Source organism: Capra hircus, chromosome 6, assembly GCF_001704415.2.
Source record: "Capra hircus breed San Clemente chromosome 6, ASM170441v1, whole genome shotgun sequence".
Lineage (NCBI taxonomy): Eukaryota > Metazoa > Chordata > Mammalia > Artiodactyla > Bovidae > Capra > Capra hircus.
Window position 1 is genome coordinate 15,854,592 of NC_030813.1, and position 20,316 is coordinate 15,874,907.

At 38.0% G+C, this 20,316-nt stretch overlaps 1 protein-coding gene across 1 annotated transcript; it reads right to left on the reverse strand.

The window, feature by feature from the left end:
* On the reverse strand, window positions 1,668–18,972 carry LRIT3 (leucine rich repeat, Ig-like and transmembrane domains 3). Its single transcript, XM_005681310.3, has 4 exons — window positions 18,857–18,972; window positions 15,715–16,187; window positions 3,690–3,995; window positions 1,668–2,770 (listed from the first exon to the last, which is right to left on the reverse strand). The coding sequence occupies exons 1-4, from the start codon at window positions 18,970–18,972 to the stop codon at window positions 1,668–1,670; spliced, it is 1,998 nt and encodes a 665-aa protein (XP_005681367.3).

Sequence of the window (20,316 nt, forward strand, 5' to 3'; positions counted from 1 at the left end):
TTTTGCAGTCATTAAATTTAAAATAAATCATCTAACATAAGTTGAACACAAAACTGTCTTTAAAAGGTATTTGTTTTTTAAAACTCCAAAAAATGAATACTGAATTTAAAACTGTTAGATTATTAGACAATGCACATAGTGATGAAAGCACCGAGGTCAAACAGGTTGGAAAGGACAGGAAAGAGGATAAGAAGGTGAGGTTTGGGAGTTCTGAGTGGGACATCCATCCATGCTAATCTTCTAATACAGATTATAGTGAAACTAGATTTCTCTTTTTCTTTTTAATTAAAAGCCATTTGAAATGAGAAGTTTTTCATCCCCTGACTGCTTATATTATGATTTCCACAATGTGTTATATTCAAGCCTATTTGTTTCTTATGTAAAATATAATATTTTCTTAGAATTTGCCTCTCAGTATATTTCATGACTCCTGACACACCTTTATAAATCTGTTCCATACTCTAAAATCTTCAATGTAGAGTATATATTTAGTAAATATGGTTAAAAAAATTTTTAGAAAAGCTAAATTTTATTTATCAATTCCCTTTCCTATCTAATCATGTGGCCCACTCCAATCAAATTTCCATGATGTTTTTAACCTTGAGTTTGACTAAATCAATCCACTGAATTTGCTCTTTCAAAATCCTAAGACATCCTTTTTGGATATAAAAGGCTTTCAAAGATCATTCCTTTATCCAGGTAATCAAAATATAACATGGCAAAAGACAAACTCTTTAGCCAATATCCTTTGGCTGCATGAATATTTTCTGACAAAGCAGAAGGAAAAAAGAAAGTGAAGGAAGTAAGGGGAGGGTAGGGAGAGAAGAAAAGAGGGAAGGGGAAAAGAAGAGTAAATATAAAACTATTAAAGAGATTGTTTTAAAATGAGTACATTTTTTTTAAAGATCCCGTACAGTCTGTTAGCAGATGTATTAGAGTGCAACAGTTACTATTTCTCAAAATGGTCTTACTATTTGCCATCATCCTCTTTTTAACTTATTTTTGCTAGTACCCATGTTTCTAAGGACAAGGGAAGTGTTTTTCATACTTTCAATACGAATACCACTATGCTATATTATAATGCATAATGGTACTAAGAGCTGGAGCCCTCCCCAGCCACTGGGTTGCATTTAACCACAATGAAAGCAAAATCATGTACTATTCCACTCTACCAGGCCATGGCAGCAAACATGTCCAGCGAATGCCATAGAGCACTTTGAACAAGAAGGAACATCAAGGCTTAACTGGTTGTACTAATCTTTCTTCACTGCCCCCAAAAGCTATCTTTTTAAAATTCAGAGTTTACTTTTTATGACTATTTTCACATGAATTTATTTTTAAGAACTAAAACATTATCCTAAAATATATTATTAACTGACTTAGCACTACCCTAAAAATGATTTTTATGGACATTTTCTACAGGAAAAAAAAAATCAAATTTTTTTGTCTTTTCAGTTCAGAAGTCTCATGATTTTTTTAAACACACTTAAAAGCACTCCATCTGTGATTTTTTTTCATAAAGGATGTGAAAAGCGTCCAAAAGTCATCCAAACAGAGGGTCAACTATACCCCTAGATCCTTAATTTTGTGAAAGAAATTCTGTGGAGCTCACATGTGCCTGAGCTGTAAAACCTTAGCAATAATACTCCGATCCAGAACCCTCACTTTTAATAGTCAGGAGACTCCACACTTGACCTAGAGCAAAGCAGCAGTTTTTCTGATTCGGCTCTGGGCCTTCGCGTCCACAGTTCCCCTACACTTTGAGACCTGGGGGACAGCGTTTCAAACTGGATATAAGTCTCTTTTGCCAAATCATCTTCCCAGAGGGAGTCTGGCTTACACTGAAGTTTGCAAACTTTGTACAACAGGAAAAAAATCAACGGCAAGACAGCAACGCAGGCAGCACCACTCACCACCATCAGGAAAGACTCTTGAGAATCTCCTTCTTCAGCTCTGTCAGTAGAAAAGGTGATACACTGGTCTTTCTGGGGAGGCATTCCCTTTGGACAGACACATGCTATATACTGCCAACCAGGCAGCAAGCCATTTATGGTGACTCGGTTCTTGCTGGAGTTCACATTAAGCAGCAGCAGGTCCTTCTCACCATATTTGGAATAAAACACGGTCACTTCCGAGTTCTGGGTGGTGTTGACGGTGTCCCATGTCAAAATCACGCTTTCTTCTGTTTCGCTGACCACCTGGAGGTTTTCTATTGTGGCATTCGCTTCCCTCCGCAGGGCTCGATCCAACAGTGCCAACTCTTCTCTTCTACTTGCACTCACTGGGGGAAGCTTCCCGCCACCCATCTCTGCCTTAGCACTTCTTTTCCCATCTGGGCTGAGCGACTGTCGGCTAGCCATGGTGGTGCTTGTGGATATTCTAGTGCTTGGAGCTGTAGCTGAAGAAGCAGTGGAGGAGAAGAAAGGAGACAAGGAGAAGGAAGCAGTGGAGGGAGGAGATGAAGTTGAAGTAGGAGGAAAAGTAGAAGAGGAGGAATAAGGCCAGGGAGACGATGATGAACCAGGCAGAGGTGCAGGGCCTCTAGATCCCGGCTGGACCTCTTGTTCAGGGTGATCCCCAGTTCTTCTTTCAGAATCATCTGATGAGACGGTGGCTGTGACATCACCGGCCACTGTCACAGTGACCACAGCTTCTGACATCCCAGCCAAGTTTTTGGCCTTACATTTGTAATCCCCAGCATCCATGTAAGAAATGCCCGTCAAGCTTATTATGGACCATCTGACTCCCTCCCCTGGAGATTCCTGAATTACTGGAATAAAGAAAAATGCATACTCTGTGAGAAAAAAGGAAAGAAAAGACTCGAGCAACATGCTAACTGAAAAATAAACAATTTCTGGTCCTACACGCATACCTCTCACATAAGCGAAGAGAGAAGTGGCACACTGCAAGTCTCTGAAGGCAGGTGATGGTTCTGTAAATGGTTTATATGGAAATCTAGGACATGCCAGGTGACATGAGGTTTGTATGGGAAATAGTATTTTTAAAATACTTAGGGCTGAGAATTAAGAAACTTTGGCCTTAGTAGTAAACTTTTGTCACTAAATAGTATGTGATTCCAGACAAGCTATCAGTTTTTGGACCTCTGTTTCCACACTTTTTAAATAAGGGGATAAGACAAAGTGATCTCAGATATCCCTTCCAATTTCATCCTACTGTGATTCTATAAAATGTTTATCACAAGATATTTAAATATTTCTCAGAATATTTTTTCATTGTAATAAAATGCCAACCATCCACACGGTCAGAAGGCATCATGGATCATTTTCTAGCATGGAGGAGTCATAACTTCTGTTCCTTCCTTTCACAGTATATTTCATTTAGATAACCTGGTAAACCATGAGTTTGTTGTGTTGTTTTTTTTTTAATTTTTCCTCTGATGGAGGAAAGTTAAAGACAGAGGCCTATCTGCAACCACCCAGATGCTGAATCACATTGTTTTCCGTCTAAGAAAAAAAAAAATCAGATTGTCTAATTTCATCTATGTGGTTAATCAGATAAACAAAGGAAAATATTAATCAGTAAAGTGTACCTTCCAAAATTTTTCCATTCAACACTCTTAGCAATATTTTATTAGAAATAGCCAGACAATCTCAAACCATACAAAAACACAAGATTAAGTTCAGACATTTGTAAACACCTTATTTCAAAGGCCTGAATTAAGAAGATACCTGTATAATTGACTGGTGAACTCTCTGGTCTGGTCCACGTGAGCTGCGGGGTGGGGTAGCCAGTGGCATCACACCGCAGCAGGACATTGCTGCCCAGAGCAGATGTGATCTGGGTAGCCGAGGTCATCACTGATGGCTTCAGACACTGCTCCAGCTCAGCCCGCTGAAACAAAATCCCCGTGAGGCGTTCCGGTTCACTACACACCATCATCGGATCAAGAAGTACTATTGCAGGGTCAGCGACTTTTGACAATGACATTATTTTGGAAATGTGACAGTCACAGAACCATGGGTTGTCCTGCAGACCTAGACCAGAAAGGAGGAAAAGGTTGATAAAGTTTTTCCTGATGACATCTGTCTACTCACAGCCTCATGGGATGGCATTTCTGCACTCTGGCCCTGAAACCATAAGTACTTTGAGGGGTCAGAGTCACCTCTCTGTCAGTTTTACCCTGCCCTCCAGCCACCAAATTCAATGTGTCCTGTCTGTTCAAATCATCAACAATCATGGGTGTGTGCATGCATACTCAGTTGTGTCTGCCTCTGTGACCCCACGGACTTGTCACTCGCCAGCCTCCTCTGTCCATCAGACTTTCTCGCAAGAATACTGGAGTGGGTTGCCATTTCCTTCTCCAGGGGATCTTCCCAACCCAGGGATCAAATGGGTTTCCTGCATTGCAGGCAGACTTTTTACCACTGAGCCATCTGGAAATCCTTTAATGATCATAGCTAATAGTTATTGAACATTTATTATATACTAGACTCTGTTCCAAGCACTTACCTGTTATTATTTGATTTAATCCCTACAGTTCTATGAAAAGAATATTGTTTCCCCCATTTTAAAAATGAAGAAGCTGATTCACAGAGAAACCAAATAACTTGACCAAGGTCATGTAGCTGATTAGTGTCAAAGTCAAGATCTGAAGTCAAGTATCACAGAATGTCATAAATATGGTGACAGCTTCTAGAGTGCCAGAAAGTATTCATATTATTATAAATATTATTATAGGGTGCTGAGAGGCACCTAGCTCAACCTGAAATATGTCAGTATTTTGTGTGACTTTGAGGTAGTACAACTTCTGTGTAACGAAAGCAGAGAGTGAGACATAGGCAAAGTTAGGTGACAAGATTGGAGAAAAGTGGTGGGACATGGCTCGGCATGAATGTCCCATGTGGTGGCCATGGAGGTACACTGCGCAAATCCCCCTTCAAGAGAGAATCAGCGGCAGGAAATACAGTTAGCTGACAGCCTCCAGGTGCAAGCGCCTTCAGGATCTGCCTTGGCTTTCAGGACTGTTAGCCAAAGTGTTGTACCCTTCAAAGAGGCTGTCAGTGAAAGCATAAAGAAAAGTGAGAAAAATATTATTGGAAAGTAGACAAAAGGGCACACCCTTGTTATGAAGCAGCAGAAAGCTTGGCAACACTATCACGGTGGTTAACACAGAAAGTAGAAAATGTACTCAATGAAATGAATGTTCTAGCTAAGGATGGAGAAGGCAATAGCACCCCACTCCAGTACTCCTGCCTGGAGAATTCCATGGATGGAGGAGCCTGGTAGGCTGCAGTCCATGAGGTTGCTAAGAATAGGATACGACTTCACTTTCACTTTTCACTTTCATGCACTGGAGAAGAGAATGGCAACCCACTCCAGATTTCTTGCCTGGAGAATCCCAAGGACGGGGGAGCCTGGTGGGCTGCCATCTATGGGGTCACACAGAGTCAGACATGACTGAAGTGACTTAGCAGCAGCAGCAGCAGCAGCAGCCAAGGATATTTCCACGTGGTGTTGACACTGCTGCCCGGTGTCTTCTTGCTCCTCACAGTAAAATATAAAGAGACAACAGCTAAAGGAAGAATCGGTAAATGCAAAGAAGCTAAACCCAATAAAACTGCTTCTTACACCACCCTCTCCAAAATTCTCAAATTAAGAAAGGGTCTCAGAGCAAAAGTCAAATTCAGGTGGGTGGTTCTATACAATTAGTTGCTAGGATCTCAGAAAGATCTAAGATGGTGCCTTCAGAGCATTCAGTCAGACAGAAATCTTAAGGATCTTAAGGGTGATGTCCCATACCAGCCTTACAAAAAAAGCCCAAGGTTAGAAAAGATTTATCTCAAAGAGATTTGTGGTTGTGGAGTGGATTTGTATTGATTTTTAGGAAGGAAAAATAGAACCACAAGTTTAAAAAAGTCTAACCATGGTGGAAGACTTAACCATTCATAAATTCCAGATTTCTCTCTATGCCTATTTTTATTATAACAGCACTTTGTGAGTGGTTCATATTTCTCTGCCAGTGTTGGTAAAGCTTACTATTTCTACTGTCTTCTATATTAGAAATTTCTTTTCTTTCATGGATGAATTGCCTTAACCTTCTTCTCACATTTAGTCCCATGAATCTATAATCAGTTCTCTAATACTGATTTAAATTCTACTCAACCTGCCAATAAATATCAAATTCATTCTGTCATATAATATAATGTGTGTAGAATACTCATACTTTCAAGAGACTTTGACTTTGTATGCCAGATTTTTTTCTTTATAAAATAATAACAAAAACAGACTTACAGATATAGAGAACAGGCTTGTGGTTGTCAAGGGGGGAGAGGAGGAGCGGAGGGAAAGACTGGGAGTTTGGGATTAGCAGACACAAACTATCACATATAGGATGGATAGAAAACAAGGTACTACTGTCCAGCACAGGAAGCTACATTTAATATCCTGTGGTAGACCATATGGAAAAGAATAGATACATGTATGACTGAGCCACTGTGCTATACAGCAGAAATTAAACACATTGTAAGTCAGTTATACTTTAATAAAAGTTAAAATTAAAATAATAACAACACAAAACAGCAGTTATTGGCTGTTTCCTATGAGACAAATACTGCACTTATCAAAAACTGTAAAGGGTCTACATTTTACCCTGCTTTAGGGTAACCTGGTAGCTCAGCTGGTAAAGAATCCACCTGCCATGCAGGAGACCCTGGTTTGATTCCTGGGTCGGGAAGATCCACTGGAGAAGGGATAGGCTACCCACTCCACTACTCTTGAGCTTCCCTGGCGGATCAGCTGGTAAAGAATCTGCCTGCAATGCAGGAGACCTGCGTTGGATCCCTCGGTCAGGAAGATCCCCTGGAGAAGGGTATGGCTTATCCACTCCAGTATTCTGGCTTGGAGAATTCCGTGACTGTATAGGCCACGGGGTTGCAAAGAGTCAGTGAACAACTTTCACTTTCACTATCCTGATCTTAAAGTTCTCATTCTTAACAACCGTATATATGTCTTATACTGACCTCAGGAAGCTAGTATGATTCTTCCTATTTCATACCAAAAGACATTAAGGCACAAAGAAATTATTGCCTTGACATTGTAAGTAGCTTAGAGTCCCCCTGGTGGCTCAGACGGTAAAGCATCTGCCTACAATGCAGGAGACCTGGGTTCAATCCCTGGCTGGGGAAGATCTCCTGGAGAAGGAAATGATAACCCACTCCAGTATTCTTGCCTGGAAAATCCCATGGACCGAGAAACCTGGTAAGCTACAGGCTATGGGGTCGCAAAGAGTCGGACATGACCGAGTGACTTCACTTTCACTTTCACTTAGAGTCCCAAGTCCTAGGTGTTTGAGCCTCCTGGTCTAATGCCTCTTCCACCATAACTCACTTATCTCTTTGCCACCTAAAAGCATCTAGAGTATCGGTGGCAGCTGTAAGTGCTGTTATCTACAAATAACAAGTGTTAAAACAGCAATGTTTGCAGCATAACTGTCTATATAGGGAAAGATCAAGAGCTATAAAATTAAGAGTTTCATTTATACTTTGAAACTGTTAAAAAAAAAAGTGTTAATGGTAAAACAAAATTCTGTAAAAATTAATCCAAAGGATTACATCTAAAAGCAATGTGTTTATTTTTAAATCCCTCAAAAATAAAATATTTATTCATGCTATGAACATCTAAAGTTAAGGGTACAACTTTCAAAGCTTTAATAATAATAGTAATCTAGAGCTGAACACATTCAATGTGTTTTTCTTCTGGGGACAAAGCTACAAGAACTCACTGAAAGTTAAACTATTACTTATACTGCATTCCTTGGCAAAGCGCCAACCACAACCAGTAATTTGCATTAATTAATTTTAAACTACTCTTGGATAGGGGTAAATGAACTTTGCCTTGTTCCATTTCTCAAAGGATAATGTTTTTTGTGCATCACAGTAGTTGGATATGCTATTCTTTATGAAAAGTCAGCAATAAATTCCAGTACCAAAGCTATTCTATAGACTATAAGCTCTTGAAGGCAAAACCATGCCTTAGTCAACTTTGTGGAGGCAGTTTTCCTTAACAATTCAAAACGTAAAGCCTTTTTAACAAATGGTGCTAGAACTCCTGGACATCTATTTGGGAACAAATAGACCTTAACCCCTACCTCACACTATACTCAGAAACTGTCTTGAGCTGGGTCATAGTCATAAGCATAAAAACTAAGAATATAAAGCTAAAAACTGAATATAAAAGTTAAAACTGCAAAGAAAGTCTATCTCTATGACCTGTGAAAGTGAAAGTGAAGTCGCTTAGTCGTGTCCAACTCTTTGTGACCCCATGGACTGTACCTGCCAGGCTCCTCTATCCATGGGATTTTCCAGGCAAGATTACTGGAGTGGGTTGCCATTTCCTTCTCCAGGGAATCTTCCTAACCCAGGGATCAAACCTGGGTCTGCTGCATTGCAGGCAGACTCTTTACCATCTGAGCCACAAGGGGGCTTCCTCTGACCTGTAGGTATGCAAATATTTCTTAGATGGTACACAGATGTCACTAACAATAAAAGGAAAAACTGATAAATCAGATGTCATCAAAATTTTAAGCTTTCTTACAAAAGACATCATGAAGAAAATTTTTTTAAAAAAAGACATCATGAAGAAAATCAATAGACAAGTCACAGACTTGAGAAAATATTCATAATACATATAATTAATGAAGACTTATACTCAGTAATAAAAAGATGAACATTAAAAATTATAAATATACCAATGGTCAATAAGTAAATGTAAATGGTCAATATCATTACTCATCAGGGAAATGCAAACTAAAATGACAATATAATACCACTCCCCTGACATAACCATTCCCAAGAATAACAAAAATAATGAAGACTGACAATGTCAAGTGCTGCTGAGGGTGTGGAACAAACAGACCGCGCTAATGGAGGTGTAGAACAGTACAACCTCTGGAAAACTGGCAGTTTCTTTCTTAAAAAGTTATATATCTAGCCATCCTATGATTTAACAATTTCAATCCTAGGAGTTTATCCTAGGAGAAATGAGAACATAGCCACAAAAACTTTGCACAAAAATGTTAATAGTAGCTTAATTCATAATAAAGCCTATCCTGTGACTTAACAATTTCAATCCTAGGGATTTATCCTAGAGAAATGAGAACATAGCCACTAAAACTTTGCACAAAAAACGTTAATAGCAGCTTAATTCATAATAAAGCTAAAAACTGGAAACAGTCCATCTGTCCAACAACAGGACCAAAGATGAGTAACTGGTACACTTTTACAATTGAATAGAGTGAGCAATAAGAAACTACCAACATGCACAATGACATGGTTGAATCTCAAAAAAATATATAATGTTGAGTGCAAGAAGCCAAGCACAAAAGCACCTCAAATGAAATTATAGAATAGGCAAAATTAATTTATGGTCATAGAAATAAAAGTAGTAGTTCTCTGGGGTGGGGGAAGACTGATGAGACAGGGCACAGGGAAACTTTCTAGGGTGATGGAAATGCTCTGTTTCTTGATGAGGGTGTGTGTTTTGTGCAGGTATAGGTTTACCATCATTTGCTAAATTGTACACAAGATTCACGGTGTGCATATGATATCTCAATTCCTCAAATTAAAAAATAGTTTAAGGAGTTCCCTGATCGCCTAGTGGTTAGGATTCCCAGCTTTCACTGCCATGGCCTGGGCTCAATCACGGGTCAGGGAACTGAGATCCCATAAGCCATACGGTGCAGCCAAAAAAATTTTTTAATTAAATTTTTAAAAAGAAAATTGTTTTTAAAGTTTAAAAAATAAAAGTGATGTCTCTGGAGATGGACTGTGAAGTTGAAACTTTGCCTCTTTACTGGCTGGAAAAAGAAGGTGATGACAATTACAGACCCACCTCATGGGGTTGTCCTAGAGCCTGAGACACTGCCAGGCAGTCCTCAGATGAATGTCTGGCAAAGGGTAAGCCTTAATTGTATGGATTTTTCTCCTCTGTGCCTAGGAAAGAGCAGGTAAGCCAATAGAGAATCAGAAGTATTTGTCCAACTAAATTAATGCCATTTTACAGAATTCTGTGGGAATACTCAGGGCCCCCACTGCCCTTTGGCAAACTCCATTCTGAATTTTTTTGTTGTTTAGTTGCTAAATCGTGTCTGACTCTTTTATGACTGCATAGACTGTATCCCACCAGACTCCTCTGTCCATGGGGTTTCCCAGGCGAAAAACACTGGAGTGGGTTGCCATGTCCTTCTCCAGGGGATTTTCCCGACCCCGGGATCAAAACCATCTCCTGCATTGGCAGGCGGCTTCTTTACTCCTGAGCCACCGAGGAAGCCATTCTGAATAGAAGTGCCCTTTACAACTAAGCAACTTTAGGTTCCCGTAAGAAGGACACAAAAAAGCAATTTATACTCTTCTACTACCGAGTTTTTCCTCCAAGATAAACAGTGTTAGGCCTTACAGACTTTGCCTGTGTAAATATTTCCTTATTCTTGAGAAAGAGGTCATGGAAATTTACCTGTACTGCACATCAGTCTAGTTTCATAGTTAATTTAAATGCTTATTTGCAGGACACTACTTTACATTTTTATAACTACATTAAAGGACAATTTTATTAGGTTGATATTTTTATTCACACAGAAGAGAAATGGAGTAACTGAAAAGCTTCTCCCTAAATTCTTTTTTATTAAATAAATATTTGATTTAAATAGATCAGTAAAATAATATATATGAGGAAAATAACTCTGGTATTACTACATACCTTGCATTACAAAGCAGTGGGGAAGAGCAAGGGTTCTACAACCAAATGGTTTGTATTCAAACCCTACCTCCATCACTATGGAATAAATGAATCTGGGTAAGTGTTACAGTACTTATCATGGGGTTAATGTGAGACTAGAAAAAGTTATATCCATAAATTATAAGAACTAGGCTTGGCCTAGCATCCATCAGTATTAGCTACTATTACAGAATCTACAGAAGCTACTATAAACAGAATCTGTTAACAATAAACATAGGGTAATAAAAAAAGAAATGAAAAGAGAATGTATTCCATTATAATAGTACAAAAGTAAATTCTACAGGGCACCTGGAAAGATATAATTGCTACAGTTAAGCACTTGAGTTCTAAATAATCTAGAGTTGGTTCTCACTACCATATTTAAACAATGAAATTGGAAGACTTTGGTACATGACAGTTTAACAAAAAAAGTCAAACTAGAGAAGTCCTTCTTTGACTTCTGTGACTTCTTTGATACATCTCAGTCACAATTGCTATGGATTGTTGTTGATCTAAAATCATAGCCTCAGAAACTGTCCAATTTATATTCTAAAAGATTGTAACATAAACTGCATTCTCATTACATTTCTATTAGCAAGATGGAGTAAATCCTGTTATCTCCATTTTCCAGATGTGAAAACTGAGTTTTCTGTGTGTGATGCACATACATGAACAAGTCTTCTTTGCAGAGGGTAGCACTTCTTTCCCCATTTTGTTATGCAGCAGTCATGACTTTGCTTTGGTCAGCTGCCACACGTGGCTGGACATGTTTCAAAATATCTTTTGTTGCTTATTATTATGATTATAAAAAGTAATACATGATCACTGCAGAACATTTTAAAAATACAGAAAAGCAGAAAGATGTCAAAGAGAACAGTTAATCAATTAGTATAACTTTTAGTCTTTTTCTTTGCAAATTGTAAAATACTCATGATCATACATTATTGCATGATCATGTAAAATTACATAAATTTAATGTTATACTAAAAGTATTCTTGTGTAAGTTTTTAAATAATCTGAACTGTTCCTCAATAAAATTTTAGCAAACCAAATCCCAGAATACAGTAAAAGGATCATATACCATAACCAAGTGGAATTTATTCCAAGGATGCAAGGATGGTTTAACATCCACAATTTAATCAGTGTAACATATCATTTAGCAAATTGAAGGATGAAACACATGATCCTCTCAATCGATACAGAAAAAGCATCAGACAAAATTCAAAATCCATTTATGATTTAAAAAAAACTCTCAACAAAATGGGTATAGAGGGAATGTACCTCAACATGGTAAAAGCCATATATGATAAACTCATGGTTAACACCATACTCAAGGATGGAAAGCTGAGTAAGATTAGAAACAACATAAGGATGCTTAGTCTCACCACTTTGATTCAACATATATTGGAAGTACTAGCCAAAAAAAAAGAAAAAGAAAAGAAATAAAAGGCACTTGTATCTAAAAAGGAAGAAGCAAAACTGTCACTATTTGCAGATGACATGAAACTATATATAGAAAACACTAAAAAACCACCAAGAAAAGAACAATGAATTCAATAAACTCACATGATACTAAATCAATATACAGAAATCTGTGGCATTTCTATACACTAACAACAGCAATCAGAAAAATTAAGAGAACAATCCCATTTATAATTGCAACAAAAAGAATAAAATACCTGGAAATAAATTTAACTAAGAAAATGAAAATCTGTACACTAAAAACTATAAGACACTAATGAAAGAAATTGAGGATGATGAAAATAAATGGAATGATATACTGTGCTCATAGACTGAAAGAATTAATATTTTCAAAATAACTATATTACCCAAAGTGATCTATATATTCAATGCTATCTAATCAAAATTTCAATGGCATAGTTCACAGAACTACAACAAACAATTCTAAAATTTGTATCGGACCACAGAGGATCCCAAATAGCCAGAATAATCTTGAGAAAGAAAAAAGCTGGAGATACTATGGTTCTTGACTTCAAATTATAGTAAAAAGCTGTAAAAATCAAAGAGTATAGTACTAGTACAAAAATAGGCACACAGATCAGTGGAATAGAACTGAAAGCCTAGAAACAAATCCACACAGGTGTGGACAATTTACAACAAAGGAATAAAGAACATGACAAGGAGAAAGGGCAGTCTTCAATAAGTGGTGTGGGAAAAGCTGGACAGCCGCATGAAAAAGAACGAAACTAGACCACTACCTCGGAGAAGGCGATGGCACCCCACTCCAGCACTCTTGCCTGGAAAATCCCATGGATAGAGGAGCCTGGTGGGCTGCAGTCCATGGGGTCGCTAGGAGTCGGACACGACTGAGCGACTTCACTTTCACTTTTCCCTTTCATGCATTGGAGAAGGAAATGGTAACCCACTCCAGTGTTCTTGCCTGGAGAATCCCAGGGACGGGGGAGCCTGGTGGGCTGCCATCTATGAAGTCGCACAGAGTCGGACACGACTGAAGCGACTTAGCAGCAGCAGCAGCAGCAGCAGCAGCAGACCACTATCTTACACTATACACAAAAATTAACTCAAAATGGATTAAAGACTTGAATATAAGACTTCAAACCATAAAATTTCTAGAAGAAAATATGGGTGATAACCTCACTGACTTTGGTCTAAGTGATGTTTTGTGGATCTGACTCAAAAGGCAAGGAAAGCAAAAGGAAAATATTAATATTCTATAAAATTATTTCTTCATATTAATATTAGCAACCAATCATCAGAGAGCTATTAGTAGCCATTTAGTAATTTGATTTTATTTTCTAGTCTATATCTCCATTGAGTAATATTATTAGAATTAGGAATTGGATTCAAAGAAACTTTTAAAAATACATAGCAAAATAAAACTCCTATGCTATGGAATTTTAAGTTATGAAAATTTCTAGCCATTAATGTTACTCATAAGAATCAAACTAGTCACTAGAATAAAGTAATTAAGTACTACAGTATGGTTTTGCATGGCTATCACAGTATATTTATTAATATTTAAGGACTCTACAACTATTGCTAAATTAAACTAATTTTTTTTCTCTAACCACCCTAAAATGCTTCTCTTATTATATAAACAAAAATGTCTGAAGGATAGATAGTGCTCAAAACATGAAACAGCTGTGCAAGAAAAATTTTGTGACTTTTTCTCTCTTTGGTTCTTATGGAGAAAATATTTTTAGTTTCATAAGCACTAAAATGCATATACATTTCAACAAAAGTAATGCTAAGCCATTTAAGTGCTGTCGCAGTATTTATTTTTTTTTCCAATTAAAACACTTTTTATTGAAGTGTAGTTGAGATACAATATATGATATAGGTGTACGATATAGTGATTCAAAATTTTTAAAGGTTATACTCCATTTACAATTATTATAAAATACATAGTACTTTCCTTTCTATAAAAAATATCAAATTTATCTTTCACTTATATTTTATTTCAGAAAATATTTAGCAAGTGATTTTGGTCAGTAGAAATTTCTGGCACAATTTCTTAGCACCCAGTTGCTTCTCATTCCGAAGTCTTATAAGTCATTTCAATGACCAAACATTTAAATTTTCTTTCATTTTTCTGAGAATTAAAACTTCTTCTGCAGCCATGACGAACATATCTTGTGCAATTCAAAAAAGCCTTATGGGATGAACAAAACGTGTCATCGCTCAATCATGTCCGACTCTTTGTGACCCCATGGATTGTAGCCTACGAGGCTCCTCCGACCATGGGATTTTCCAGGCAAGAGTACTGGAGTGGGTTGCCATTTCCTTCTCCAGGGGATCTTTCCGACCCAGTGATCGAACCCTGGTCTCCTGCACTGCAGGCAGACACTTTAGCAAATCAAATTGCTTTGTCAAAGCTTCAGGTCTGTGTCTCATACAAAAGTGGGAAAAGGCCTCACTGCCCACAGATACTGCTGAGAAGGGTCTCATTTCACTGACTTCAACTGGGCAGTCACATTTACTGGGCATTCAGGAGAGCACTGTGCAAAGCACTGTAGGAAGACAAACAAAAAGAAGAGAAGAGCTTCCTAGAAGGAGCTTACGTGATAAGAATCCAAGATAAATATCCATAGAATGTAAACAAATTCATGATCAAAATACACAAGATTGAACACAGCTAAACTAACAGATTAAATCCATTAGGAGACCCATCTAGGGTCAGTAAAATAACTGGTGTTTAGACTAGTTTGTTTATTTGTTTTTTAATTAAGAATATATGGAGGCTACAGGGCTTTCCTGTTCGCTCAGATGGTAAACAACCTGCCTGCATTGCAGGAGACCTGGGTTCGAACCCAGGGTCGGGAAGATCCCCTGGGAAGGGAATGGATACCCACTCAGTATTCTTGCCTGGAGAATCCCATGGACAAAGGAGCCTGGTGGGCTACAGTCCCTGGGGTCGCAACAAGTTGGACACAACTGAGTGACTCACATATATACACACACATCTGGAAGCCATACTTCCTAACCAACTAAACCACTGCTACTTAATAAAGAGGTAGATGCTCTTCCCTCCCTCCTGAAGACCCTGATAAAGGGCTGAAAAGAGACCAGAGCAAAACGTCAGCTGTGGCAGAGTATGGAGCACTGATGTGCTCATGAGAATCAGAGCGGGTTGATAGATTTTGTCATTCTTTTCCAGGTTCTCTAAGAGCAGCACTTGTCTCTCAGTTTATGAGGCAAGTTTCCTTCCCTCCCCTCACATGCACACACAGACACCTGCTGCCCTCATTCCACAAACATGGATGCATTCGTGCTCATACACATACACACATGGTGTGCACGTATACAGACACAAAAAGAGTCATTATACCTTACCCAGGGCAGGCCAGTAAACTGACCTCGGTCAAATGATAAAGGTACTACTCCATCAAACGTGCAAGTAGAGAGTAAAACACCAGATCCAATAGATGCAAAAATACTGGACAACTGAAGAAGGTACGCAGAGCAAACTGGACCTGAAAAGCCCAGAGGCTGTGAGCTTACCGAGAATAATTCTTCTTGGTGGAAGGTCCAGGCTTCTGGATGATGCTGTCACTAAGTGGGACCAACTTTCCAGGAAATCTGGTGGCAGTGTGGTTAATCTGTTGCTTGATAAATCCAAGTAGGTGAGGTTCTTCAGGTACCTGACTGCCTCTTTTGGCACACTGGTTATTCTGTTATTGTGCAAATCCAGGGTCCTCAGACGGGGCATGTCCCTCAGAGATGTCCAAGGGAAAGCCGTCAGAGAATTTCCATCTAAGCGCAACTCATGTAGATGCTTTAAGTTGTAAAAGCTGCTGATGTCAAGGCTGGCCACAGAATTGTAAGTCAGCCAGAGGTACTGGAGCTCCACCAGGTAGTAGAAGGCCTCGGCGGGGATCCCACGGATAACGGTCTTTTCTATGCGAAGTTTCACAGTGTCCACGGGAAAGTTTGTAGGTACTTCATTCATATCAAGGTCATTACATAGCACCGCCCTAGTGTCACAAAGCAATGGAAGGAAATCTGTTTTCTGAGATGCATTTGAAAAAAGTAATACTTATTTGAAATATGCATTGAATTTTTCATTCCCTACTGGTTTGCACGAAGTATCCATTCAGCCTAGCTTAATGCTCAGTAATAATTTGTCATCCTCATCACCTTCTTCTAGGTTGAACCATATGAAATGGCCATTTTTGCACATTCAAAACCATCAAATATCATTAATTTCATGTGACTCAACCTGAGCCTTTTATGTGTCAGGCATGTGCAATATACATCACATTGCACCCCTTTTTAATCATCACAATAGCCCTATGAACTGATATTAGGGAATAGGTAAAGGTACCAGCTCTAGAGTCAGTCTGGTCTTGGTTTGACTCTAAGCTCTAACATCGTGGCCATGGGAAGCCACTTCACCAGTCTCAACTCATCTTCCCACATGGTACTCTTATGGTGACTAATTGAAATGGATGGAAAAGTTTACACCTTCTTGGCACTCAGTAGGTGTTTGCTAACAAGCACTCAATAGGTGTTTGCTATTATTATCATCGATCTCATTTTTATAGATAAAATAACTGAGGCCCATCAACATTAGGTAACTTCCCAGAGTCACAGAGCTAGTGGTTTACACAACCATCTTTCAAACCCACATCTGTCCAGCTCCAAAGTGTACACTTTAAACTTCTTTAGGAAATGCCCCATTTTAAAAGAATCCCCTATTGAAGTTATAAATTGATCCTTATGAAGATGAGCACAAGAGAAAGGAAGAAAGAAAGGAGGGAAGGGAGGAAAGAAAAGGCAAGTGTTCATACTGGATGACCAAAATTAAGCTCTGTTTTAACAGTGCGACCAATGCATTGTTTTCAGCCTAAGAAATAAACCAACTAACTGCAAGCTTTTTTTTTTTTATCGCTCACAATTAAAGTGACCTTGTGCAAATGACATCATGATCTTGTTTGTGGCATGTAGAAAAACAGGCATAGGAAAACAAGCCTGTCCATGTGTGGGTGTAAAGAATGAAAAATCAGAAAATTTTGATTCATTTAAACCTGAAAAAAAAGACCTATTTATCTTCCATTATATATTCAGCTCTACCAGATTGCTGAAAATGATTAACATAAAGCATCATCTGAATTATGATACATTACACATGTAGTAAACAGTCAATAAAACAGCCATTCAGTAAAACACACACATTAAATCAGTGAATTTTTAAAGCCAGGCCATGATGTAAAGAGAAGGAAGCAGCATAAGCAATGTGCTGGCTGCCTCATCTTCTCTCTTTAGGGGAAGTGCCTATGCACCATTAGAATTCTCTAGGCGTACCTCTTCATCTCTATTCTGAATCACAAATTTCAGTGTGCTTTATACCAGAATGATCCAGCTTCTCCTCATTAAGTTACCATTCCAGTGCATTGTATTGGATAAAGCTTTAATTGGAAGCTAAAAGACCTAGTCTCTTTGTCAGCCAGTCACTGCAACAATTCAACACTGTGATCTCGGACAAGCCATTTCGTCTCTATATGATTTATTCATTTAAAAAATTACAGTGGTCAAACGATTATTTCTGGAGTTCTTGTCAGGTATAACATGCTATGATTTTTATAAAATGCATCAATAATGGGGCCACCATGAAGACGGAAACACTTCTGTGACTGTTTTCTGAAAGGTAGTCTGATCTGAGTCATAACTGCAGTACATCTTTCGCCAAGTAGGTCTTAAATTGTTACATTCTTCTCACTGTCTTTAACCACCTTGAGTGATTATCTCAGATACCAGGAGTTAGTAAATTTTATACAATAACATGAAAAATTATACACAAATATGTTAATTATTAGTTATTTGTATAAATTTGTAAGACATAAATTGAGTGATTCTTTTAACAAATTACTTTGAGGCTCACTGTTCACTTCAACTGAGTCACACAAAAAATCTGACTTTGTTACTAAAAATTCTCTCTCTAAAAAAAAGTTTACTGTATTTAGCCAATAAGAGTTCTGTTTTGTATGTAACTTCTATCTGCAAGGACTCATGCATATTGTAAATAAACACTTGTTCTCACTTCACACGCATATATTAAAGAAACACAGAAGTGAAGGAACTTCTGCAAGGTCCCACTGTCCAACACAAAAGGCTGACCCATTTCTTTCAAATTCTAACATCTTAAAATGAAAAATTCTGATTATGAACATCTCTAATTTCACTCATGTGATCGTCCTTCCTACTTCCTAAAGTCTATTCAGTTGGCATAAATAATCCTCAAAATGAAAGGGAAAACCCTGGAAGCAAATGATCTGGGCATGTCACACACATTCTGATCAGACCTGCCCACTTTTGCTTTCTATAAACAGGTTGAACTGGCCACACAAATTTCAGTGGTTTGACCTCCTGCCAGGTTCATTGTGTGAATACAAGTGCAATGAATATTTTAGTAACACAATGTGTTTGAGAGTTTCAAATAATTTGAGGGGCTTTGAAGGAGTTAAACTGATCGAAGTGAAAACAATGGAGTAGGCAACCAGGATTAACACAATTACATTAAAGCTTATCTAAATTAAGCCTCCTCTCTGATTTCTGAGCAGTCAACTGCTTTCAAAACAAAGCCATCTGGTTTGAGTCCTTTTCCTCCGAATCAGAACACTGAGTAGCAAGGAGAGAAGCATACCTTGATCCCAGGCCATCATTTCTGCCGTGATAATCACAGGTGCACTGTGAAGGACATAAACAGCTCACTCTCTCCAATAAGCTAAGTGCAATACACAGACTTGCAAAGAGATGCATGGCTCCTTTTAGAGGTTATTTGGACAAAAGGTAAAAACCAAATCCTAAGCATTCAGAAACTGGTGCGCCAGGAATACAAATGGCCATTTAGTAACAGCAGATTACACAGGATTAGCTGAGATCTGTAGTTACTTAACCTTCAAGTGTAGCTTGCAGGGGATCAATCTGCCTAGACTTTGAAAGTGGTTTCAGCAAAATAACACATTCTAAGAGAAGGAAAAATCAAACAAGTGTCAAGAAAATTTCAATAATTTCTCATATCTAAATTTGCCAGGAAATGCCTATCAAATCCCTTTTCCTTAGATGTGTTGCTACTATACCTTGAAGAAACACATAATGTTCAAAATACTTCAGTGTCTTATCAGATGTTAGAAAACACTGTAGATTACTTGCATGTTAAACATTATAAATTTTACTTTTTGCTTTCTACCAGCATGCATAATATTCAGTTTTATAAAATTTAGCTTTAAAGATAGAAGTGCATGACATAAAATTGATTTAATCAATATTGCCACATTCTGCTTAGCCCCCAAAAGCAAACTAAATAAAGTCCACTACCTAGAGTATTTTAGGCAAAATGCTTGAATTCACCACTGTCACAGCAGCTCTGAGACTCTGGTAAGAGAGCATCCTGCGATGCCCCCAGGTCCTCACTATGCAGTGCAGGCTCATGATCAACACATTTTTCAGTGAAGGTTATTATCTTTATTCTAGCACATATTTTGCTCCAAGCTAACTTCCCAAGTTATGAGCAATCAAACATTATCTGAAGCTCAGTTCTCCTGCCTGCTAGCATATATTAGGCTCTGTCTAAAAAAAATTAAATATTTAGAAAACTAATTCCATATCCATAACATGGAATGGAATGATCAGTCAAGGATTTAGGTAATAAATATATAAGGCACTTAATTTTCTTTTGACATGGTTCTATTAATCATCTTTAAATTAAAAAAATTTTTTTAAGAAAATTAATTTCATAAAAATAAGATTATGGAAAACACTATTTAAAACTAATAATACACATACAGAAACAGCAGCATCAAATGAATTTTCTCAAAATAAAATACTGCAAAGATTCAGAATCTGCACAATTCATTTGCTCATTCAGTATTTACTGAGCATTTAAAGAATTCAGTGCTTTGTACTATGTACAAGCACTAAACTAAGTCCTAAGGGTAGAACTGATGCTTTTGAACTGTGGTGTTGGAGAAGATTCTTGAGAGTCCCTTGGACTGTAAGGAGATCCAACCAGTCCATCCTAAAGGAAATCAGTCCTGAATATTCATTGGAAGGACTGATGCTGAAGCTGAAACTCCAATACTTTGGCCACCTGATGCAAAGAAC